The sequence below is a fragment of the Nicotiana sylvestris genome, chromosome 7 (genome assembly GCF_000393655.2).
Source record: "Nicotiana sylvestris chromosome 7, ASM39365v2, whole genome shotgun sequence".
In the NCBI taxonomy this organism is placed as follows: Eukaryota; Viridiplantae; Streptophyta; class Magnoliopsida; order Solanales; family Solanaceae; genus Nicotiana; species Nicotiana sylvestris.
This window is the reverse complement of record NC_091063.1, coordinates 28549058-28576096: the sequence shown is the minus strand read 5'-3', so window position 1 is coordinate 28576096 and position 27039 is coordinate 28549058. Positions and strand designations below refer to the sequence as shown.

The following is a 27039-nucleotide window of genomic DNA, read 5'->3' as shown; positions in this document are numbered from 1 at the left end:
CACACAGGAAAATCAACATGATCCCAATCTATTGCCAAGCCTACATTTTCAATGGCTCCCCAAGGGTTGCACCCTGATAACTACAAGTCCCCTGACGGCCCCTTCTAAACGGCATCTTCTCTCTCTGTGGATCCACCCTCATTTTTAGCACCACCCGAGCTACCATCCGATACACCTCCAACGGTCTGCTTTTGGGAAACCAGCCAGGAAAGATCTGTAGCTCGAGGTAAATATGGGCTAGTACCCGCAAACTCCCTCTCAACGCAAGCATTTGCGACAATAGCTTCCTCCCCATACGAGGATACAAGCGCATCGACTTTGACTTTGATCCGAGATAGTGAAACCACCATTTCGGAATGGAGACCACTATACTTGTCACTATCCTCTTTCGCATCCCGGAGCTGACGCTCTACTAAGGTTACCTTCCCTTGGAACGTGTCCCTCTCGGAAGTCATTTCGTTTATGCACCGATTGAGCTCGGAAATTTCAGCATCTCTGGCCCGGAGCTCCCCCTTAACAGGGCGTTTTCCTTCTCAAACTGCACAAATCAGGTCCGAGATGTTAAAAGCAATAGAATCTCACAAAGATTCAAATAATATTAAACAGGGGATGAGTAACCTGCTCGGTAAGATAGGCTTTCTCACGGTCACGACGGTTCACCTCATCCTGGTACAGGGTGAAAGCTAGGTTGTAAAGCGCTTTAGCCTGAAGCCACAAAAAAGGACAAGTTAGAAAAACAAATATCAGAGCAACCCAGAGCGGCGGACGAGTTTAGCAAAATTTACACGCTCACAAAGTCTTCCCATCTCGCCTAAAACGAATGAATCATCAACCTTGGGACATCCCTCGAGAATGGTCGGCAACTTCTCGAGCACATCTCTGCCTTTGACTAGTGCACCTGCTCCAGAAGACTCTTCACACGGGGCATCTTTCACTCCATGCGGCGGTAGGATCCCTCCCTGAGGGGAATCAACAACGATCACAGGGCTAACAGGACCGATCAAATCCTCCGTCCCTTATTCACCCTGGACCCCTGAGTCGGGCCCCTCCGAACTGCCCACCAAGGGCGCCTCAACTCGGGGAGAATTTTGGCCACGAGCCAACTCGTGAGTAGTGGTCGATACTCCATCTGTTGCCTCCTCACCACAAAGGTGGGACACAACGGCATTCGAAAGTCTCCATCTCCACAGCCCGAAGATTAGCAGAGTCTATACGCTCCTCGAGGGCCGTTGGGAAGCTGCTTTCCCCCTCACCTTCAGCTCGAGGGTTTCCCACCATCTCCGAGTTCAGAGCTTCCAGGTCAACCTTGGATTTTTCGGCCTTAACCCTCTTGAACTCCGGAGGCCCGACCAGCAGGCCCACTGCCTTCTCTTCCTCTCGCCAGGCACTATGGTGTCCCCTTCAACGGGTGGTGCCTCCTTCGTCAAATGGACTTCCCCCAGACCTACACAAATGCAGAAGTTAAACGCAAAGAACGGAGAATGCTACTTATAGAGATTTGCGTCAAGGTATGCGGATGCAACAAGGTTCAGAGCTTACCATGATCTTTGGCTTCCCACCGAACTCGGGATAAATCTCGCTATACTCGTTTGGCATATGGGAAAATTGAGTATAAGCGGCCGAACCAGCCCTGGAGGTTCGAAACCGCACCAGGATAGGTTGCTACAACTAAAAAAGCAAGAAAAATTGAGTTAAATGCTTGAAGAAATATTGCCAATAAGAAGCGAAGGAAGACCCGACGACACGTTTATGCCCAGCGGTCCACTTCTCAGGGAACAACATCTTTTCCGTCGGAATTAGGTCAGAAGTCATCACTCGGACGAATCAGCTTATCCATCCTTCATTCCGAGCTCCTCGGCGCAGGCAAAAAGGGACCTCGGGGCTCGACAACGAAGCTTGATTAAACCCCCACAGATGAGATGGGGACTATACATCCGGATCAGGTGGTTGAGGGTGAAAGGCATCTCCTCTATCAAATTTGAGTAATGCCTGATCATATAAACAATGCGCCAGAACGAAGGATGAATTTGGCCCAGAGTTACCTGATAACGTAGACAGAAGTCGAGAATCACGGGATCGATCGGAGGCGAGGATAGACCTACCGGCCCCAAAGTGAATGGATAAGTGTACACACTCAAAAAATCGGCTTTATGAGCTGTAATATCTTCCTCCTGAGCAGGAATCTCCACAAGCACGATATCCCCCTAGCAGCAATCAGCCCTCACTCCTCTGACATCCATTACCGAGCGGATATACCAAGTTACGGGCTCGCGACGCTCTGACTTCGAGGAAGGTCTCTCGACCTTGAAATCGGAGGTCATCGCAAAAGATCCTGGGACGCATTTCTCAGCACGAGGAGGTTTAGCCACTTCGCCTTGAGAAAGAGGCAAAGAGGATGAGCCCGCAACCTCCTGGGAAGCAGAGGTGGAAGTTTTCGCCATCCTTAGAGGATTCAGAAGGAAGAAAAAGAGTTGCGTTCGTGAGAGAGAACGAGAGCAAGGGAAGAGCGAACCTTATCAGGGGTTTGAGCATGCAATGGGTTATAGAAAGGAAGAAGGGGAGTATTTATAAAAGCACCATGTGCGCATTGAAGGAGGCCAAGAGGCAGCCAACTACCATAGTCAATGCGGAAACTTGTAGGAGCAGCGTGTGTGTTGCATGTTACACCTCGTAGCCGTTGCCGATTGCAAGAACATCGAAAGAGGAATAAATTCAAGGTCGTTTCTTATCGCTTTCACTCTGAGAAATGCGGATACTATCTGTATGCGGTAAAATCGGGGGCCCGATTTCCCCATCATTAGGTCGCCTCGCGGGCATGCTTCTCAAGGCTCGAAGTCAAGGTCGAGACCCACCCTCGGGAGCCATCGGGTATCGGCCCCGAGGGGCATTGCGTACTAACAGCTATAGTATGGGAGAGGGGAGTTCCCAAGATGAACGGACAACACTGGCAGAGCTTGGTATTGCAGCTGGTTGTCACATCTCCATACCTTTATAATTAATGCACTCTCATACCATGTTTGAATGTCCCCTCCTATATAAGGGGGATCCTTGGCACCTTGTAAACTCTGTTGCTCCTACTATTCTACATAAGATCAATAACAACTCTCTCTCTCTCTCTTTTCTCTCTAACATACATTCTCGACGCTATCGTTATTGCTTACTACTTTCATACTTGTTCTTCATTTATTGCTTGATATCGGCCATAAAGAGTCTCCTTTAATTATATTCTAACTGTTAGTCCCTTCCCGGTTACCCCCGACAGCTCGAGCCCGAGCTCAAGCATCTACCTCGAGACCCCTCATCGGTCAGTTCGAGGCCCGAATAGCTAGCCCCTCGGTTTGATTATAACTCTATTTTAGCTCGCATTTCATCCTTTATTTTTACATATCTAGCGTCGACTGCTTGAACAATTAGCATAAAACTAGATCACGTATTTTTAGAATTTCATTAACAAATTTAATTGTTATTATCATTTTCACGATAAACACCAAAAGCAATAAGTTAGACAATCTCAACCGCGGTATTAATGTAATTTTGATCCTAAGGACTATTAACCACCAACAGATGAGTATAAAAAGTTGTTTTAACTAAAGTTCCAGCAGCTTTCTAGATAGGTACGTATTATCAGAAGAGGGGTTAAGTAGGCTCATTAGACATTAATATATGATATATACTGCTATATATGCTACACTCCATTAAATATGATCAAGATATAATATAATTTTCCAATCATTAGAGCCGGCGGACGGCCGATGATAGAATCTAGGCCATTTCTTATGCTTCCTTAAATCATTTTCGAAAAACTAAAACAAACTTTATTTTAAAAAAAAAATACAGATACCATATCTGATCAAGATTTTGTTCTTCTTTAAAATATGTAATTTATTATAGAGTCGTTGGAAATCTGTTGTCTTGTAGAAACAGTCAGAACATGTAAAGTTCAAACCATAAGACATTCCGATAGTTGTTTTTAACTAGTCTTACTTGTATTTTTTTTTTAAAAGAAGCAAAATAAGGGAAATTATACTATAAGTTATCTTGGCCACGTTTGTCTATAAAAAAAAATTTAAAAAAATTATGTTTATATATATATATATATATATATATATATATATATATATATATATGTATGTATGTATGTATGTGTATATATATATTATATGTTTGTCCATTAAATTTTGTAAATTTTTAGAATATTTTCGAAAATGAGACCACTTTTTCATAATTTTCCCCCTCATAAAATTATAATATTTTTTCAAGTGAAATGCATCTCCAAATATCATTTTTCAATTTAACACCAAACATTATTTTTTCCAAAAATTATAATTTTAATATCCAAATACATACTTAACTTTACACATACAAACTTGTCCGAAAAAATTATTTACACATCTTAACTTTACGGACGACCCACCACCCTTCTGCTCGTTTAAAATTGAAAGATATTTCTTAATACGATGCTGAATAAGTTAGCAGAAATTCCTGTACAATATAAATGGCATGTTTATTTAAGTCAACATGTAGGGACTAAATTCAGTGAAAGAAATATCTAATGACTGGCGAAAAAATTGCGACGAGCATTATTAGTCAATAATGATTGTTTCATTTTTGTGTGTCATTAAGAGGGAAGCACAAAAGTAAATATCTCATTAAAGGTTGTACCATTGTATATTTGTATGATAATGCACCAAGAGTTGCACCAATCACGGGCTGTACCAGAAAAACATTCAGTCTCCAAGTTACAATTGTGACTATCCAATATTGTTTAAAGTGTTTTATATTGCAGCACTGCTTCTAAAACAAACTAGTCTTTAAGGTACGCGCTTTGTGCGTGTATCCCGTATCAATAATAAATTTTTTTAAAATTATATAAATATTATACGTATAATTGACGTGCAATTGTTAAGTGTCATGTTGAAAGTTTCTCTAGAATTTGATGTTGAGTTAATGGTTATAATAATTGTAAATCTTGAGATAATTTGTATCTAATTATAGTGTTTTTAGAATGTGTGTTTGTATTTTAATACATAATATTTTGTAGAATGCCAAAGCCAAAACTATATAGCTTGAGTTTTATATACTTTTGTTGATATGAAGCCCTTCTCTGTTTTAATATAGTTACCTTTTTCATCGTACACTTAAGAGCTTGTTTGGATGGTTGTTACCTATTGTATTGTAATGGTTGTTACCTATTGTATTGTAGCATATTGTTACTTTAAATACAATGTTTGTTTTGGTTGTTATTTGAATTTTATTCTATAGTATTGTTAAATCCCTCGTTATGTAACGACGAAATTTGATACTTTATGTAACGACCGATTTGGTGTGGCTGCGTCGTTATCTTGTCTTTTTCTCTCATCTCGCCCTTCATTTATTATTATATAATTTTATTTTATTATTACTACCTTTTTATATGATAAATTTATGGCTATCATAATTTTTCTTTATAATATTGCAAGTTTATTCTTCATATTGTTGGTACGTGACACCATGAAACAACAATAAACTATACAATCTATCCAAACATTGTATTCATCAAATGATACAGTACAATACAAGACGATACATTATGAAACGATATGTAACAACCATCCAAACAAGCTGTAAAACTAAATAGAGCTAAAACTGAAAGTGACGAAGATTTCATTTACAAAATAAAAAAAATCCTAAATCTAGAAACAGTATAAAGTGGTCGAAATTTCCCTAATATAAATTGAAAATACTTGAAATTTAGTACTAGTAAATTTAAATGGAGTTGAAAATAAGGACTTCTAAAACTAAAAGGAATTGAAAAATCAAAGTTTTAAAAAGTAGGAAAATAATTAAATGACTAATCATAAATATTAGGAAATTAATTTAAATAACTTTCTAAATATTTGAGAAATAACTAAATGACTATTTTATCCAGTATGAACCGTATTTTTAAAGGATAAAAAAGGTGAATAATAGTTCGCTAAGGGCCTTCGTACTTTTAATATAGTATTGATTTGCGCAATAAAAATAGATGATAGTTTTTAGAGAAATGTAAAATATTTAGAGCTCGTTTAGATATAAAAAATTTACTTTTTTCGATTTTTTTTATTACTTTTTTCGAAATCAGTGTTTGGCCATAAAATTTCTAATTTTCACTTGAAGATGAATTTTGGATTCTTTCGAAAATTTGAAAAACTCCAAAAAAATATTTTTGAAAATTTTCACTCATAAAACTTCAAAAACAACCCAAAATTATATTCATGTTACTCTAATTTTCAAATATCATTTTCACTTGAACTTTTTTTTCACTTTTTTTTGGAATTTTACATTTCTTATGTCCAAACGACCACTTAGATATTCTAAAATGAAGAATTAACCCGAATAGACGCCCGACAAAAATATAATATATGCATAATTTATGTATTATTTATGTATAATTGTGATGAGCCGAAAGATCATCTTAAGATTTAGGATCCAATTATGCGCTTTTAAGCTTTAAACACCTTATTTTATTACTCCTCGATTTGCATGTGCAGTCCGGGCGTGTTTCCGGAAAGTTTTTATATTAAAAGTTGATAAAAAGAAGAAATTTTGCCTAAAAACTTCATTTGAGTTGACTTCGGTCAATATTTTTGGTAAACGGACCTGGATTTGTATTTTGACGGTCCCGATGGGTCCGTATCGTGATTTTGGGACTTGGGCGTATGCCCAAAATTGAATTCGGAAGTCCCTAGCCCGAGATCGGGCTTTGTCGAAATGTGAAAGTTAAAGGCTTAATGAATTTGAAATATTTGACAGAGGTTTGACTTTTTGGATATCGGGTCCGTATTTTGATTCTAGAACCCGTATAGGTCCAATACCACATTTATGACTTGTCTGTAAATTTTGGTGGGAAACGAAGTTGGTTTGACGTGATTCGGATGTCCGGTTGTGAAAATAGAAGTTTCAAAGTTTTCTTAAAAAATTCATTTGATTTGGTATTCAAATCGTTATTCTATGTGTTATTTTGGTGATTTGATCGCGCGAGCAAGTTCATATGATATTTTTAGACTTGCGTGCACTTTTGGTTTATAGCCCCGAGGACTCGGGTGAGTTTCAAATAGGTCACGGAGTAAAAATTGGACTTAGAACTCAGTTGGTGTTCCAGATTTTGTTGCAGGCCTCAGACCTCGCATTTGCGAGGTCAATCATCACATTTGCGACCACTGTTGGGTTTGCATTTGTGAGCTACTCATCGCATTTGCGAAGAATAGTTGGGAAGGCCAGAGTTCGCATTAGCGAACCAACCTTCGCAATTGTGATGGGACTTGGGGGCATTCTTCGCATTTGCGATCACTGGGTCGCATTTGCGGTCAGACCAGTTCGCATTTGCGATCACATCTTCGCATTTGCGAAGACAATAGAGGTTTGAAGGGCTTCGCATTTGTGAAACCCAAGTCGCAAATGCGACATCAGTAGCTGGGTGAATATGACTTAGACGGGATTTTTGATTCATTCTTTAAATGTTCATACTCAAGAACCCTAAAGGCGATATTCCAAAGAACTTTCTTCCCCAAATCATTGGTAAGTGATTCTAAACTAGTTTCTTTTAGTCTTTCATTACTTTGCCTTAGATTTCATCCTAAAATCTAGAGTTTTCATGGTGAGAATTGGGGGGTTTTGGGTAGAAACTAGGGATTTGGTAAATTGGAGATTTAGACCTCAAATTGAGGTCGGATTCCAAAACAAATTACACAACCGGACTTCAAAATGAATGGTAATCGGGTTTTGGTCCGTATTTTGGGTTTGGACCAAGCTGGCCAGGGTGTTGACTTTTGTTAACATTTTCAATAATGGCCTTGTAACGACCCGGTCGGTCGTTTCATGAATTACTGCTCCTTTTTCTGGGAGTGGAAATAGGTCCATTATGTCATTTGGGATGTGTGTGCAAAATTTCATGTCATTCGGACATGGTTTGATAGATTTTTTGATCGAAAGCGGAATTTGAAAGTTTTTGGAATTCTTAGGCTTGAATCCGATGTGATTTTGGTGTTTTGATATTGTTTTGGGTGTTCTGAAAGCTGGAACAAGTTTGAATGAGGTTATGGGATATGTTGGAATGTTTAGTTGAGGTCTCGAGAGCCTCGGGTGTGGTTCGGATAGTTGAACGATCATTTCAAGTCAAAAAAGAGTGCAGAAAATCTGCTGTAGTGTTGCAGACAAATTGTTCTTCGCGTTCGTGGGTGGACCCTCGCATTCACGAAGGGTAGGGGTGCGAGGCAGGAGCATTGGCCTTCGTCTTCGTGAAGTGGGTCCCGTGTTCGCAAAGGGCCGGGTCATTGTTCACCGCGTTTGCGATGGGTATATCGCGTTCGCGAAGGTTTGTGTGGCTGAGGCATCGCGTTCGAGATGGGGTGGTCGTGTTCGCGTAAGAGAATTTTGGTCAATGTTATTTTTGTGCTTCGCGAACGCGAGGCTTTGACCGCGTTCGTGAAGATGGATTTCTGATCACTGGGCAGAATGTTTAAAAGGCCATTTTCGAGAGTTTTGGCCTAAGCTCACCATTTTATACTCGGTTTTGGAGCTTTTTGAGAGGGATTGAAGAGGGAATTAAAGAGAACTTATTGGAGGTAAGAATTTTGGACTTAATACTCGATCCTATTGTGATTTATCCCTAATTAAACATGAAATTTGGGGAATTTGAAGCCTAAATTGGGGAGTTAGGGCTTGGAAACTTGTGACTTTAATCTAGGGATTTGAGGGGCCATTTGTGGTCGGATTTTGGTATTATTGGTATGTATGAACTCGTGGGAGGATAAGGATTCCGTTGATGTAATTTTTATCAAATTTCTAGATGTGGGCCCGGGGATCGGGTTGGACCAATTTCGGGATTTTTGGTATAATTTGATTATTTTCGCATGGATTTCGATCCCTTAGCATATTCTAATGTTATGATTATGATTTTAAGTAGATTCGGCGCGAGTTGAGGCCGAGGCGAGAGGAAAAGGCATCTCAAAGTAGTAATTCATCAGGTTTGAGGTAAGTAACCATTGTAAATTTGGAACTGAGGGTACAAAACCCCGATATTTTGTATTGTTTTGATAAATGAGGTGACGCACATGCTAGGTGACGAGCGTGTGAGCGTGCACTGGTAGAGATTGTGACTTGGTCCGTCCTGTAGTGGCTATTAAGCCGCATACTTGATTTGAAATCTTATGATATCTCATATTTTAGAAATTTATACTATATTATGGGTTGTATGCCATGTTTGGAGCCTTGTGCCGACCTGCTGAGACCCTTAGAGGCATTTTTACTGTTTTTCTCACTCTATTTGTTTGAAAGCATATCCTCAGTCATGTTTTACCTATTTATTGTTTAAAACCAGTTTTATCACTCTACTTCTTAAAATGTGAGTACTGTTTGGACTGAGTTCCCTGATTTCCATTGTTATGCCCGAGTGGCTGTGAGGTTAATGACTGAGAGAGGGTGAGGACCTAATGGTGAGGATTATAAATATTACGGATCGGGCTACACTCCGCAACAATATTATATGTATATATTATGGATCGGGTTGCAAGCTGCAGCGATACTTATATAGATCGGGCTGCACGCCACAACGATATATATATATATATATATATATATTGGATTGGGCTGCGCGCCGCAGCGATATGATGCTTGGGCAGTAGGAGCCCCTTCGGAGTCTGTACACCCCAGTGAGCGTAGTCGACTATAAACTATGGATCGGGCTGCACGCTGCAACGGTTATTATGATTATTACTATTATGAGGTATTATTGAGAATGAGTGCTGAGTGACGAGAGTTGTGTCATGAGTGGCTGAGAGGCTTGCCCGAGAGGCTATATTTACGGGTGATACCTTGCCCGAGGAGCCCATTTATGATATTTTTGTTGATTTCACTCTCCTTTTATAAGGAGCCTCTATTGAAACCTGCTAGGTAAATAATTTCAAAGTATTTCAATTGAAACTGAAGCTTTATGAAGAAAACTTGTTTTAAAACTGTTGAGTTTGACTTGATATTCTGGTGTTTACTCTTTTATATGATTTTTAATTGCTCGTCACTGCTTTCAGACCTTATTTGCTTTAGTTACTTACTAAGTTGGCATACTCACGTTACTCCCTACACCTTGTGTGTAGATCCAGGTGCCCGAGCAGCAGAGTGAGGTTCCCTAGCATTGTCGGAGTTTACCAGAGACTACAAGGTAGCTGCATGGCGTTCGCAGCCTTGCCTTCCTCCTTCCTATCTTGTTTATTTCTGCATTTAAGATTGGTTATGTATTAGAAAGTCGAATTTGTGTATTTAGAGGCTCTAGACTCGTGACACTAGCTTGTTGGGCTGTGTTGGTTTAATGATTTACTATTTTCCGCACATTTCAGTGGTTTAAATATTTCTTATGAAAAATTGAGACTTAACTAAATGTTAGAAAGATGTTTTTAGTAAAGGAAATTGACTGTGGTTACTTGTTGGGCTGGCTTGCCTAGTATTGTGATCGGAGCCATCACGACCATGTATTTGGGGTCGTGACAAGTTGGTATCAGAGCCTAGGTTACATAGGTCTCGCGAGTCATGAGCCGATTTATTAGAGTCTCGCGGATCGGTACGGAGACGTCTGTACTTATCCTCGGGAGGCTGCAGAACATTTAGGAAAAACATCATATTCTTGAAATTCTTGTCATGCGAATCTGTTGATCTGAGTAATAAACTTCTTTTATTCTATTCTCTCACAGATGGTGAGGACACGTGCTACCGGTCAGGATAGACGAACACCAGTACCACCAGCTGGGGCCACTAGAGGTCGGGGACGCGACAGAGGCCGTGGTAGAGGTAGGGGTGTATCCCGCACAACAGCTAGGGTAGCACCTATAGATCCACCAGCTGTCCCAGTTCATGATCAGGTCCCAATTGCGGACGCTCCAGCAGCACCAGCGCAAGCACCAGCTGTGCCTATTATGATTCCGGGCCTTCAGGAGGCTCTAGCTCAGATTCTATCAGTGTGCACTAGGTTGGCTCAGGCGGTCTTAGTTACTACGGCCGCAGCTACATCTCAGGCCGGGGGAGGTAATCAGACTCCCCTTGCTCGCACACCTGAGCAGGTTGTGCAGGGACTTCAGACACTAGGGGCACCTCTAGCCTAGCCGGTTGTACCAGCTCAGGAGTATGTGGTACCAGTTATGCCTGACGACGAGCAGCGTCGATTGGAGAGGTTTGTTAGACTTCAACCTCCAACTTTCAGCGGTATTGAGAGCGAGGATGCCTAGGGTTTCTTGGACAAGTATCAGAGGATTCTTTGCACAACAGGTATTCTAGAGACCAGTAGTGTAGCATTTACTACCTTTCAGTTTTCTAGAGCGACATTTACTTGGTGGGAGGCTTATGAGAGGCATAGGCATGTTGGTACAGCATCCCTTACTTGGCAGCAGTTCTCTATTCTCTTTCTGGAGAAGTATGTGCTACAGTTTCGCCGAGAGAAGCTGCGTAGGCAGTTCGAGCAGTTGCGTCAGGGAGATATGACTGTGACACAATATGACATGCGGTTTTCTAAGTTAGATTGTCATACAGTCTAGTTGGTTTCCACAGATCGAGAGAGGATTATGATGTTCGTTGATGGACTCACATATCAGCTTCGGATTCTCATGACTAGGCAGAGGGTGTTAGGTGCTACTTTTGAGGAGGTTGGTGACATCACCCACGAGATTGAGTTAGTTCGTTGCCAGGAGCGAGAGGGGAGGGAGGCCAAGAGGTCTCGGGGATCTGTTAGCTTTGGTAGTGCTCTTGTGAGAGGTCAGTTTTAGCATGGTAGGGGCCGTCAGTTCAGGCAGCTCAGTTAGCTCACCCAGGTTATCGTGGGGTATCATCGGGTCATGGTTCTCAAAGTTCTCATCAAGGTCATTCATCACTCAGTGCCCTTCCAGTCTAGAGTTCGTCCCGTGCTCCATCACTTCAGTGTTCTTCCATGCCAGGTCCTTTTACCGGTCATTCCGATGCCAGGGGTTCCCTTCAGTCCCCGTCTCCAGCATCGGGGAGTTGTTATGAGTGTGGAGAGTTTAGACATATGAGGAGGCAGCGTCCTCGTCTTCTTGAGGGTCCGTCTCAACAAAGGGGTCAGCCCTCGACTTTAGCTCTAGTTACTTCACCACCCGCTCAAGTAGCTAGGGGTGGGGGCAAGTCATCTAGGGGTCTCCCCAAAGGGGGAGGTCGATCAAGTGGTGGTCAAGCTTATTTCTATGCCCTCCCAGGTAGACCAGATATTGTTGCTTCAGATATTGTGATTATAGGTGTTGTCTCAGTCTGCCGCAGAGATGCCTCTGTGTTATTTGATCCCGGTTCCACCTTTTCTTATGTGTCATCATACTTTGCTCGTTATTTGGATATGCCCCATGAGTCTCTTGTTTCACCTGTTCATGTATCTACTCTGGTGGGCAATACTATTGTTATAGACCGTGTGTACCGATCATGTGTGGTGACTATTAGGGGTCTGGAGACCCGAGTGGATCTGTTGTTGTTATGTATGGTAGACTTTTGTTGGCCCATGTTAAGGTGAAGTTTTGAAGAATGACAAATGAACTCAATCATGGACCAGGTTCATCATGTGAAGCATAGTATTTATCAACCTAGACATGTGAGATACACGTGAAAGAGATAAGTCTTAGTAATCAAGCAACAATATCTCCTGTACTGATCGAAAAGGTTGCATATTGGATGAGGAGAGAGATTCTCCTTATGGGAAGAGGACACAATCACACAATCCGGATAAATTATAGGGTTGGAGTTTGTATTGAACAATGACTCAACTTCGATGGAAGATCAGCAATTGAGTCTCAATCAAACTCTGATTACTAACTCATTAAATAATAGTGATTGTTCTCTTTTACAGGTGTTGCACATGCGTAGAAGTTAAACGTGAATAAGGAGCAAAATAGCAAGGCTTTTTGCAAGCAGTTTGTGTGTGATTCAAGTGTGCAAATCTGAAGCTACTTGAACGAGATAGAAGAACCAGTGCCATTGTGTTTATTCTTTTTCTAGTTCAATTGTAGTAGGTGGTTTAAAGTTGTACATTTTCAACTTTCATAGAAGCATTTGTAATAGGTAGTTTGAGTGTTCAAGTTATTGGCTAACTTGAAGGTGTCGCAACAGTTGAGGCTGTGTGCTACACAGAGATTAGAGTTAATCCTTAGATTTACAAAGAGTTTTGTAAATGCTATTTTGGCTCAGTGATTTTAGTGGATGTTTGGAAAAATCCTACTAAGTAGTAGGTCGTGGTTTTTTCACCTTTTGAGCTAAGTGTTTTCCACGTAAAAATCTTTGTGTTCTTTATTTTCTGCACTTTTAATTCCGCAACAGTAGCAGTTAGAATACCTAGAAGAACCAGGTTCTTCTAGATCAAAAAATTGGGTACCACACAAATCACCCGCCCCTTTTGTGTTGTATTGACTTTTAGAACATCAATTAGAATCAGAGCAGGTTATCTTTGAAAGTCAAACACCTTAGGAAAAGATCAACATGAGTGCACCACCTGGGAACTGGGAAGTGCAATCAACTGCCAGGACTCCACTGTTCAATGGACAGTACTACTCTTGGTGGAAGAACAGGATGAAAGATCACATAATAGGAGAAGACTATGAACTCTGGGACATATTCATAGATGGTCCTTTGGCAACTACGATAAAATAAGAGGAAGGAGTGGTTGTGCCAAAGACAAGGGCTAACTGCACTGCTGAAGACCTAAAAAAGTGGGAGAAAATGCTAAGGCCAAGAAATGGCTTGTGTGTGGACTAGGTCCAGATGAGTACAGTAGGATCCAAAGTTGTACTACTGCCAAGGAGATATGGGACACTTTGCAAGTGGCTCATGAAGGAACATCTCAAGTGAAAAGATCCAGAGGAACACTGCTGTATTCTTAATATGAGAATTTTACTATGAAGGAAGGAGAAACTATCCAAGAGATGTATACTAGGTTCACTACACTAACAAATAAACTTAAGCCCTTGGAAGGATTATTCTTGAAAAAGACAAGGTTGAGAAAATCCTGACAAGGGTTCTGCCAGTCTCATGGGAAAGCAAAATCACGGCCATTCAGGAATCCAAGAATATTGCTACTCTCAGACTGGATGAACTGATTGCACATCTTACTGCTTATGAACTGAGAAGGCAAACCATGAAGATGGATACACCCAAGAAGGAGAGAAACCTAGCTCTCAGAATTGTTGAAGGTTTAGATCTGGAAGATGATGAGATGGCTATGATCATTAGAGAATTCAAAAAGTACCTAATGAGAGGAAAGGGTTCTTCAAGAGGTACAACCTTCAACAAGTCAAAAGCTTCTGAGAAACAGACCAATGAGGGTTGCTACAGGTGTGGTAAGATTGATCACATGATCAAGAACTGCCCTCAATGGGAAATTGAGTGGAAGAAAGAAAGGGTTGAACGAAGGAACAGGAAGGAGGAACAAGTACAACCAAAAAGGAACAAAGGTTCAACCAAGTCTATGGTTGTTGCTTGGGGAGAAACTTCAGATGAAGATTTGGAAGATGAAGCTGAAGAAGAGCAAGCATTGATGGCCATCGGAGAATCAGATGATGAACAAGAGGTAAATATCCTTCATCTAAAAAATAAGATTAAATTTTTTTCTAAAGAAAAGTTGGTTGAGCTACTACTAGACTTCATCGATGAGTCTGAGATAATTAACAATGTGAAAAAAGTTCTGTCTAGGGAATGTGTGATCCTAAAAGCAAAATGCAAAAGTCTAGAGTCTAGGGCTAATGAGAGTGATAACACAAATGCTGAGTTAAAGAACCAGGTTCTTGAACTTGATAACAGTGTCCTAGAACTTAGGTCTGAAAACTTAAAACTGAAACTAGGAACAAGAAAGAAGAAAACTGATCACACATATCTCACTCTAGAAGAAAACTTGGGAAAAATGAAAGATGAATTGTATAAGAAAGATGAACTCATCAAAGTCCTGAAGGAAGATCTAGGAAAGGTGAAATATGAACTAGATAGAACTTGCAAGTGGAACAAAGCTTCTGATGCACTCTCTTGGATGCAAGAGCATCACAGTAGCAACAAAAAGGGACTTGGCTATGGGACTCAAGCTCCAAAATGGGACTCTAGAAAAAAGTACCTCACTCTTCCTGAAAATAAAATCTGCACACACTGTGGCAAGGCTGGCCATTACAAAAATGAATGTAATGCAAAAGAAAAGGCCAGTCAAAAGAACAAAGTCTTTGTTCAAGCGAAAGACAAGCTGTTTGGGTGGGCAAGAAGGAATCTGATTCATCCTTTTGCCTATAGAAAAGGACCCAAACTAGTTTGAGTTCCTAAGACTAACCCTTGATTTCTTTTTGCAGTTCCAAGTGAAAGGGATGAGCCAAATATGATATATGGATAGTGGCTGCTCAAAACATATGACTGGGAACAAGGACCAGTTACTTTCACTTGAGGACTTAAAAGGAGGTAATGTCTCCTTTTGTAAAGGAAAGAAAGGTGAGATAATTGAGGTTGAAAAGGTAGGCAAAACAGATTCTCATTCCATAGAGAATGTCTACCTGATAGATGGCTTGAAATATAGCCTAATAAGTGTGTCACAATTGTGTGACAGAGGTAATCTTGTAGCTTTTACCTCTACCAAATGCTTTGTGATTAACCTTACCACTGACAAGATTGTTTTGCATGGAAAAAGAGTTAACAATATTTACATTGTAGATTTGTCTACTCTCTCAGAAAATAAACTCACTTGCTTAAGTGTGTTGGTTAATGATCCCCTCCTGTGGTACAAAATACTTGGTCATGCAAGTCTAAATCAGCTAAACAAATTAGTCTCTATAAACTTGGTGAAAGGGTTACCTAATATCAAGTTCAAGGAAGACAAAGTTTGTGATGCATGTGCAAGGGGGAAGCAGGTAAGATCATCCTTCAAAAGTAAGAAAATGGTAAGTACAACCAAGTCGTTGGAACTGGTCCATATGGATCTATGTGGTCCAATAAGAACCATGAGCAGAGGTGGAAAGAAATATGTAATGGTGCTTGTCGATGATTATGCTAGATTTACCTTGGTTCTATTTCTAACCTCCAAAGATGAAGCATTCGACATGTTTATTGCATTTGTTAGAAAAACTCAGAAACAATTAGGAAATCAACTTGCATCCATTAGGTCTGATCATGGAACTGAATTTGAAAATTCCAAGTTTGCTGAATTCTGTGATGAAAATGGTATAGATCATAATTTCTCTGCCCCTAGGACCCCTCAACAAAATGGAGTAGTTGAAAGGAAGAATAGAACTCTGGAGGACATGTCTAGAACCATGTTGCTTTCTAGTAAATTGCCCTACAGCTTCTGGGTAGAGACCGTAAACACTGCATGTTACATAATCAATAGATGCATGACCAGACCTCTGGTAGAGAAGACTCCCTATGAGTTACTTAAAGGGAGAAAACCAAACATATCCCATCTTAGGGCATTTGGTTGCAAGTGTTATGTGCACAATATTGAAAAAGACACCCTAGGTAAGTTTGATCCCAGAAGTGATGAGGGAGTATTCTTGGGATATTCTTCACATAGCAAAGCATATAAAGTGTTTAATAAAAGAACTCTGTGTGTAGAAGAAAGTGTACATATAGTATTTAATGAAACTAACATTCTTTCTAAGAGACAGGAACATGAAGATGAAGCCATTAGATTGGTAAAGGAATTGATTGAATCCCCAACACAAGTCAAAGTGGCATCAAAAGAAGAAACAGGTGATGGAACAGGTCTTTCAAATCAGGACAACCTGACAAGGGGAACTAATCAAGGAGAAATTGAATCAAACCCCCTAGAGGAACTTGTTCATGAACCTGTTCCTCAGCAACAAAACATGGGAGAGACATCTAGCAGAAACCAGTTGGTTTTGAAACCTCACAAGTATCAAAGTTCTCATCCCATTGAGAACATTATTACTGATCCAACATCTGGAGTCAAAACTAGATCACAGCTAAAGAATCTGTGTGCTTTTGATGCTTTCCTATCTCTTATTGAACCTAAAAATGTTGTTGAAGCTTTGCAGAATGTAGATTGGGTGAATGCAATGCAAGATGAACTCAGCCAATTTGAAAGAAGTCAAGTTTGGAATCTAGTTCCGAGACCCAAGGACAGATCAGTCATTGGTACAAAATGGGTCTTCAAAAACAAACTTGATAAAGATGGAACAGTTACATGAAACAAAGCAAGACTGGTGGTATAAGGATACAACCAAGAGGAGGGCATAGACTATGATAAGACATTTGCTCCAGTTGCAAGACTAAAGGCAATCAGACTCCTCATAGCCTTTGCAGCACACATGGAATTCACTCTTCATCAGATGGATGTCAAAAGTGCCTTCCTGAATGGCTACCTAAAGGAAGAAGTGTTTGTGAAACAACCTCCAGGGTTTGAGAGCATGGAATGTACTGAGCATGTGTACAAGTTAGACAAGGCTCTCTATGGGCTCACGCATGCCCCAAGAGCTTGGTATGAACGATTATCCAAATTCCTACTGGAGCATGGTTACAAAAGAGGTAAAATTGACAGTACCTTATTTTTAAGGGAAAAAGGTAAAGATCTCCTTATTGTTCAAATATATGTGGATGACATCATATTTGGGGCTACCACTGATAGGCTGAGTAAGGACTTTGCAAAATAATGGGCAGTGAGTTTGAAATGAGTATGATGGGTGAGGTTAACTTCTTTTTAGGCTTGCAGATCAAACAAAGTCCAAATGGAACCATGATTCATCAGCAGAAGTATACGAAAGAGCTTATCAAAAAGTTTAAAATGGAGGAATCTAAAGAAATAGACACACCCATTTCAACTGCCACCAAATTAGATATTGATGAACCTGGTTCATTAGTCGATCAAAAGTTGTATAGGGGTATGATTGGTTCACTCTTGTATTTTATTGCAAGCAGACCTGACATCATTTTTAGTGTAGGGCTTTGTGCTTGTTTTCAAGCAAATCCAAAAGAGTCCCACTTGACTGCGGTAAAGAGGATACTGAGATACCTGAAAGGCACCACTGATCTGTGTCTTTGGTACCCTAAAGGTAGTAATTTCAATCTAGTAGGGTATGTTGATGCTGATTATGCAGGTATCTTAGTGGACAGGAAAAGCACCTCAGGTATGGCACATTTCCTTGGTTCATGTCTTGTGTCATGGGCTACCAAAAAGCAAAATTCTGTGGCCCTATCTACTGCTCAAGCTGAGTATGTTGCCGCTGCTTCCTGTTGTGCTCAATTGCTATGGATCAAACAACAACTGGTAGATTTTGGAATTAAAGTGGGATGTATTCCACCATTATGTGATAACACTAGTGCTATAAGTATGACAAAGAACCCTGTTCATCATAAGAGGACTAAGCACATAGATGTTAGACACCACTTCTTAAGAGATAACTATGAGAAAGGATTGATTTCAATAGAATTCTGTGCTACTGATAAACAAATAGCTGACATTTTCAATAAAGCACTAAGTAGAGAAAACTTTGAGAGGAACGGGTTGGAGTTAGGGATGATTAAGATCACCTAATAGGTCCAGTTCAGAATGCACAATGAAAAAAAATAATTTTTGGTTAGGAGTTCTAACTTTGTGTAAATATCTAGATCAATTCTTACTCAGTTTCATACTTTAATTAGTATACTCCTGTGACATGTGTATGACTCACTGATCTCTTACAAAGTTTCTTCTATTTTGGCATTTGAGGCATGTTCAAGAGAGTTCTATATAAAGAACCAAGTTCATCAGTATGTGTTCATAAGAAAAGCTCAGGTATATTTTCTGTACTCTGCACAATTAGAAAGATTATTTTTCCAATCATGAGCAGAAGTCCTACATTCATCAAATTCCCAGAAATTCTATCCGTTGAGCATTGAACCTGTTTCGTTCCCCTAGAACTCTAAAAATCGGGATTTTTGCCTAAAATCTAGCCATGCCTAATAATCACTAAGAGAACGGAATTACATCTTTATTAGACTTATAATTGACCTCTGAAAAGCTGTTGTTACTGCATTTAAGTCTAATCATCTTTAAATACACGCCACACCTCTTCTTCATTAGTCCATAACCGTCAAAACGCTTCTCACGTTCTTATCGCCCTTCTTCTCTCCAAAATTCCCAAATTTTTCTTAAGAAATAATCCACCATGACTAACCCCCAAGATAATCCTGGAACTCCCCCACCAGTATCCCCTTCGAATACATCCTCATCTACACCGCCTAGTAAAACCCCAAAACCTAGGTTTTGTAGGCAGAAAATGTTGGCTAGAAAAACTGTAGCTTCTGGAGCTCTAAGAAAAGTTCTAAATGAGAAATTGAAGGCTAGCCAGAGAAAGGAAAGTCCTACTCAAGATTCTGACTCAAGCTCTGAGTCTGAAGCTTTTATTTCTGCCAGCGAAGGAGAAGAACATGGGTCTTCTGACACTGCCAAAATTCAAGAAACCCCTGGTGAGGTAAGTTCTTGTGTGGTACTCTCTACTGTGGTTGAAAATGTAGAAAATAGGTTTTTCTTGGTTGTTCCTGTCAAAGATGTAAAGGGGGTTTAATCTAGTAGAAGTGGAGGTAAAAAGAAAGAAAAATATAGGGAGCAAGTGGTGATGAGAGGAGAAATGGGAAAGAAAAAGTTCTGGCTACTGTGGAGGTGTTGAAGAAGGTGGCACCAAGTCAGGGGGAAGTGGTTCTGGGGAGGCGGCTGAAGGGCTTGTGCATCTAAGCAAGCAACAAGATGAACCTGGTTCATCTGTTGAGGAAACACTAGCTGATCTTCTAAAGAGGGTTGGGGCCAGTTATGATCCAAAGAAGCGTAAAGCTTCCACACAAAAGGCTCCAACTGCTTCCAAGCCAACAAAGAAAAGCAAAATGTCATCCCCACTAGAATCAGGGTCAGACAAAGTGAAACTGAGTTACAGAAAGCTCTGGAAAAAAGCAAAAAGAAAAAGAAGGAGAAGGGAAAAGCAAAGGTTGTGGAGAGTTCTGAGGTTGCAGAAGAAAAAGAAGAAGAGGAGATGGAACTGGTCCATCAAGAAAGGGGAACAACTGTGGAGGTTCCTACACCCAAACCAAAAAGGGCCAAGGCTTCTTCCAAGAAATCTTCCTCTGAACCTGTATCTGATGAACCATCTTTACCCAAAAGAACCAGATCTGCAGTGAAAGGTAAGCAGGTAAAAATTACTAAGGAAGAAGAAGAATGGAGTGGAGAAGAAGAAGAAGAGGAATCTGAAAAGTAATAAGATAGGTTTGCCATCTTTGGCAGAAGAATTTTTTTTGAAAGGAAGACTGTTGAGAGACCTGGATGAGCTAGGAATGAGAAGACTGGTGGATGCCCTAGCTGCACAAGGTTGGAAGGACATGGTCTTTAAAATGGATGGGAGGCTAGCTAGGAAAGAATTGATTGAGTTATGGCCATGCCACAGTGAAGAATGGGGTAGTCAGCATTATAGTGAAAGGAGTAAGGGTGCAGTTTGATGCACTCAAATTGGGTAAAGTTCTAGACATACCTAGTGAGGGGTATGATGATTATACAAGGCAAAGGTGGCCATGTCTAGATTCTCTCCCTACTGCTCTTCAAATCACTAGGAATTTTTGTGATGCCGCAACTGCTGAAGATGTGCCTGAAGCCAGGTTTGTGCAGAAAAGTGAGATGAGGCCTGAGCACAAGGTATTGTTTGAATTTGTTAACAAGTTCCTGCTGCCCAGACAGGAGAGGAGGAACACTGCCAACTACATGGACCTAGTTCTTATGGAGTGCCTTGTGAGAGGAATGCAGATCAATTGGCCTGCCTTTATTGTCAAATTACTGGACATGGTCATAAATGGCTCCAAGGCTCATGCCACTCCATATAGGTTCATATTGACTACTGTTCTGGATAGGCTGAATGTGCCTTTGAACAAATGGGAGATGGCATCAAGCAAGGAACACTTTAGCGTCAAGACTCTTCTGGCTTGTGACTATCCAGTCAATGCCACCCCAGTTGAACCTGGTTCATCCCTGAAGACACCTGTAAATAGCAAGGTTAGGGCTTTGGTTCAAGAGTGTGGATCTAAGGATGCTGAAATTGCTCGGCTCCAGGCTCGTGTAGCTAAACTGGAAACTGAAAGAAATGGCCTTAGAACTGAGCTAGCAAAAGAAAAGGAGAAGAGTGATGGGATGCTTCAGAATATGCTCAACCTTCTCCAAACCCAACCCTCTAGTTCCTCCAAGCCTTAGGATGTCCAGTTGTTGTCTTCTGAACCAATCTAGTACCCCTAGTGACCCAGATTAGGGACTTTTTCATTTTTTTGCTCATGCTTTGGAAGTTTTTCTTTCTTTTTGTGGTTTGTTGGTGGAAACATATCTTATAAATGACAACTGTTGTTTCTCTTGTTCTATGAAGATTTTGCTCTTAATAGTTTGAATATGTTTGTTGCTTATTGATGATTTCATCCATGTTTTCACTTACAGTTGCCCAAGTGGCCATGACTAATTACTAAAATCTAGGATTCACAGTGCATGCAACTTTTCGATGATGCCAAAAGGGGGAAAATATATTGTGCTTTACTCTTTATTTTGAATAATGTGATATTTATAACCTAATTAAATTTGGTCCTTGATGATAAGTTAAAATTCTAAGTTAATGTGTTGATGGTCAAGCTGAGTTCCTACAGGTTCTTTGATTAGTAAAAGCACAGAGTTTGTCATCATCAAAAAGGGGGAGTTTGTTAGCCAAAGTTCAGGTGAAGTTTTGAAGAATGACAAATGAACTCAGTCATGGACCAGGTTCATCATGTGAGGCATAATATTTATCAACCTAGACATGTGAGATACATATGAAGGAGATAAGTCTCAGTAATCAAGCAGCAATATCTCTTGAATTGATCGAAAATGTTGCATATTGGATGAGGAGAGAAAGTCTTCTTATGGGAAGAGGACACAATCACACAATCCGAATAAATGATAGAGTTGGATCACTACAAAAAAAACAGCGGTTAGCGACGGACGTATTCCGTCGCGGTAGATGTTATTTCCGTCGCTAAAAGAGTTTAGCGACGAATTCACGACGGATTCAAGTTTTTCGCTAAAATGCTCGTTGCTAAGCTCATAGCGACGAAAAATACAAAATCGTCGCAGATCTAGCGACAGATTAGCGATGAAATATATTTGTAGCCAAATTTTGTGACCAAAATATCCGTCGCTATTTTGCTTTGTGTCATCGCTATTTTGACTAATTTTGTCGCTATACTTCATAACAAAATTCGTCGTTTATTCTTTTTAGCAACGAAACAATCCGTCGCTAGTTCTTCCTGGTTTCAACGATAAAAATCTTTTGTTGCCAATCCGTCGCAATATTTAATTTAGTGCTGTAATTTTAGCTACGAAACATATCTGTCACTAATTTTTTTTAAAAAAAATTATTTATTATTTTAAATGTACCCTGTTCAAGCATATTACATAAATGCTATTAAATACACTTAATTAAAGTGACAGATATTAATATAAATTAACATTCAACAAGGTCTATAATATATAGTATAATGCATACAATCGTATCGTTAAGTACAAAACATCCACAAGCACCAACAATATAAAGTCTAAACAAAATAGGCTAACTATGCGAGGCTGGAGAGTCATGGTCATCGCCAGAACCCAATGCATGAACCTCATCAATGTTAGTAGCAGCAGAAGAGGAAGGAACTATTGGTGCCACATCTGTAGAAGAGTTAATAATTAGTATACTTGAGGAAATCCAAAAGCACGGGGACACAAGTTAGAGCTTAATACACAGAGCATATAAGTTCATGGTATTGTTGCAACAATTTGAAGTTAATTGTCATTTGACATACATCCATGATATTGTAATGAGATTCCTCAGCTAGTAGCCTAGTAAGATAATTCAATTGTCTAACACACATGCATTTGAGGCAATGAAGAGCATCACTTGCGTTTGTTAAGATCTTAACTCAAAAAAACTTTCAAAATATTCATGACTTAGCAAATTAACTACCAAAGGTAAATCAAATTTATATCCATTAGAACATTTCTTGATAGGATTTCACCTGAAATACAGCGAAGCAAGGAACAATTTGGTATTCTCTAGTTTTGTCACAATGCAAGTTTGTAGCTACTTGTATTGAGTTCTAGAGGTATCTAACAAATAACTGGATTACAAAGATTCTTTTAGCATTGTGACAAACTTATGATGAGGTAACCATTCTTATGCTACAACACTAGCCAATATGAGTAAAGATGATGTTCATGCACACTTTGTAACCTTTTTTAGCTGTTCATGCACACTTTTATAGTGTGTAGTAAAGATGCTACAACACTAGCCAATATGCTTCTGCCTGCTTCAGCTTCATCAAAAACAGAAAGGTAAATTCTATCATCTACTTCATCTATAGTAACCACATTCGATTTTGTCGTCACTTTTGGATTTATCAGCTGTGTATAAACTGCAGTTTGGAGGATGAAATGGTCTATAAGCAAAGGATCAACAACCAGAAACTAAACAAGCTGATGATGTGCAACCTGCTGTCATAGTATCTCCTCCAGTTCCCTTCCCATCTGTCGTAAAATTAATTGTTCCAAGCAAAGCAAAAGTAAGATCAAAACACTTGGGATGAAGTAATCATAATTATGGCTTCTCTCTTATGGTTTTTGCACTTTCATCTTAAGAAATTTATAGTGCACCCTCTTATCCCATAATCCTACATACCCTACCACCAAAGAGAATGCCCTGGAGACAAAGGGCAAATTACACTTAAAGAACAAACTTAGAATATACTGACAGGTCATTATCACAAGAAGACAAAGGAGAATGGAGATCATTAAATTGAAAAGATTTCTAAAATGGTCAAGAGACAAAAGGTACACCAAATTGACATACATGATGGAATATGTAGCACAAGCATTCTGGAATGAACCGAATGTTAGCAGCTTCACCCCAGATTAAGAAATACAAAGAAATGAATAACAACTTCTTCTCCTTGCTAACTACATCCAAACTGCAAAAGCACAAGCATAGTATCAGAAACTCAGAGCACAAAAATATCAGTTACAGTATCAATGGCAGTTTTTGACTATACTAAGATGAAAATATCTTTCCAAGTAGAAAAACTACAGTTCTATTAAGATGAAATAATTTTACAGTGCACGATCAAAACACGCTGACACATGAAACCTTACTTGCTCCACACAGGTGGGATGTTCATATAGTTGCGCCACTTGATATAGTTATCAAGGGACTTCAGAAGACCTTCTGTACAGCAGCCTCATCAAAATATCTAGAAATTAGAGATACACAGATCTGGACTTAGAAATAAATTAATGAAGGTATCGATAATGTGTCACCTCTCACATCGTCTAAATAAATAAAACAGCTGAAATATTATCTCATAAAGAAGAATTCTTATTTCTCCAGTTCTTCCCAACCTTTTCTAAAAGACGCAGAAAGTAGACGACAAAATATTTTCGAGCTACACTACAATCAAACACCACCAAATCACAGCCTACACAACATCTTTATGTAAATTTACCATTTTAATTACAACCAAAACTGCGATTTCTCACAGCTAAAACTCAGTAACCAACTACAACAAAAAAGATTTCTCAAATAAGATAAAAGAAGCATAACTAACATAGGATATGATATGATATCAGCTCCGATTTTTACAAGTACATTACATCTTTCCATTTAGACAAATGACTTTTTTCAATACAGCTATAGAGGGATAATAAAACTTCTTACTGATATAAGATTTAACAACATGAGAAAGTAAAATCATGAGATGCATCCATATCCAAATATAACTTCTATTAAAGGTATAACATGATATAAAACCTACCAGTTCAAGTTCTTCAGGAATACTAAGTCGGGTCTGCTCATTTGCAAAGAAGAGAACAATACATATAAAAGTTAATATACTTTATAAATTCAATAGTGATGGATTATACCTTGAATTCTCCAAAATAAAATCTTTTTGTCTCATCCGAGACGCTTTTCCAGTTGATTCCATTAGAATTAATTTCATGCTTGAAAGAATTAGTTATACACTCAGAGCATTCTCTTGAAGGTTCTAACCTGAACAAATTAGAAGGCAGTATTTCAAGGTATATCATATATCAATAACAATATATAAAAAAACAATAGTACAAGCATAGACTAACCCCGTGGGAGAAATAGTAAGAAGCGTCTGAAAGCAAACTGTAATGATGAAAGAGTTAAGAAACAGTAATCCATTGTTAAACAAAGTAATGCAACCAATATACGCATCAGGAAACAGTAAAGAAATTGGGATCTCTAATGCGTTCATAATACATTTAATATGTAAATGACTTGCACTGAAACATTTTAAGATGAGTGTTGTAGCAGGATGTTGAAGACTTGTAGCATAATAGGAAAATGATGGGAGGTTATTAATGCATTCCAATTTTTTTTTGCAGGGCAGATAAGTATCAATTTATATAATTTTATGGTCCACAAAAGCAAATTGTAAGGATGAAAGAAAATTAATCAATGTCTCTATTTAAATACATGTTGTCACAAGCATCTCTAATGTAATTGGCAGCCAAATCAGCAGTACCTGTTGATCCTTCCTTTTGGAAAAGAATGAGAACCTTAGATCATTTTCAAGATTGCATAACTGAAAAATAACAAAAAATCATAAAATAATAGGCCAAACTACAAACAGAACATGACAATCAAGTAGATCAACTTTTTTCCTTTTGAGATATGAACTTTAACCATCATTTAATAATAGTACTCATTGTAAAAATACCATCGAGATAGCTAACAAAGAACTTCAAGGTGCAAATCCGTCTTTCACTTGCACTACAAAATCCTGAAAGAATATTTCAAAAAAGTTGCATTCAATCTCATAGTGTTTATGAGATAAAGCATAATAATAATTTCATATACAATATCTAACTTGAAAGAGACTAGAGTAAATGTGTATCAACAAGCCATTGAAGCATGAAAATCATATCAATTTAATCTACAATAATGAGAACAATAAAAGACTACAACAAAAAATAAGTAAACACAAGCCATGAATAGAAGCTCAAATAATAAACCAATAATATAGAGCACCTTTTAATACCCCATTCACTGAAAGACATAAAATTGAAGCAAACTTACATGTAGAACCAAATCAAGAAAATAGGAGGAAGTATAAATTTGCCAGCTATATATCACATAGTCTAAATCTAACTTAGAATTGAACTAAGATCTAAATTAACAAATAGAATACCAAATCCAGAAGATTAAAGCAGCATTATTACCTTGTCCAAAAAAAAATAGCATCTTTAAAAGTAAATAAGTTGTTGTCAAATTTAACAAAATTACTAGAACCAAAAAGTATTTCAACACAGCCATACAACACAACTCAATTCTTAAATAGTTGGGGTCCACTACGTAATTGTCCAAACCAAAAGATTAACAAAGAGAATACTAGATCCAGAGGGTTAAAGCAGTATTCAAAGTATCCATCAAATTCTATACAAGTGGTAGAACTAAAAAATGTATATAAAATTAAAAGACAGTGGAAAAAAGTAATCTTGAACTCACCAAAAGACTCATTTGAAGAAACACCCATTTGATGGCGTGTTCAAACAACCTAGGAATAGCTATGAACCAACAAAATTAGAAGAAAAAAATATGGATATCTATGTTCCCATTGTATATGAGCCTTAGATTCACGCCCAATTTGTTGTATTGGAAGAAAGAAAGAATATCACATTATTGAAGATGCGAGAAAGTGGGCGAGTTTGATAGAGAGAGAGAATGTGAGTCTGTAAGCAGATTTGTGCCCTAGATAAACTTTAACTTTAAAAAGACACAGCAACAGAAATAGCGACGGACATAATTCTGTCGCTAATAATAACTTGGGCAAAATTATTTCTACAAATCTAGCGACGGAATTTTCGTCGCAATTAAATTTGGGATGTTTTGATAAGTAATATAAACGCAGCGACAAAGTTTTTTATCGTTAAATCCGTCACTATTTTTTAATAATTTTTGTCGCCCCACTTTCGTCGCTAATTTTGTAGGTAAATAAAGGCGCCAATTTTTAGCGCCCATTTTTAGC

At 38.9% G+C, this 27039-nt stretch overlaps 1 protein-coding gene and 1 long non-coding RNA gene across 2 annotated transcripts; one reads left to right on the top strand and one right to left on the bottom strand.

The window, feature by feature from the left end:
* The first annotated feature begins 13473 nt into the window (after positions 1-13473).
* Positions 13474-15286, top strand: LOC138872909 (uncharacterized). The gene is made up of 4 exons (XM_070151329.1): positions 13474-13626; positions 13722-13864; positions 13966-14770; positions 14939-15286. The coding sequence occupies exons 1-4, from the start codon at positions 13474-13476 to the stop codon at positions 15284-15286; spliced, it is 1449 nt and encodes a 482-aa protein (XP_070007430.1).
* Positions 15287-23312: 8026 nt separating this feature from the next.
* On the bottom strand, positions 23313-26736 carry LOC104222559 (uncharacterized). The gene is made up of 8 exons (XR_709958.2): positions 26520-26736; positions 25732-25794; positions 25537-25596; positions 25121-25157; positions 24908-25034; positions 24140-24237; positions 23841-23958; positions 23313-23518 (listed from the first exon to the last, which is right to left on the bottom strand). It is a non-coding gene; the product is annotated as an uncharacterized lncRNA (long non-coding RNA).
* Positions 26737-27039: the final 303 nt, after the last annotated feature.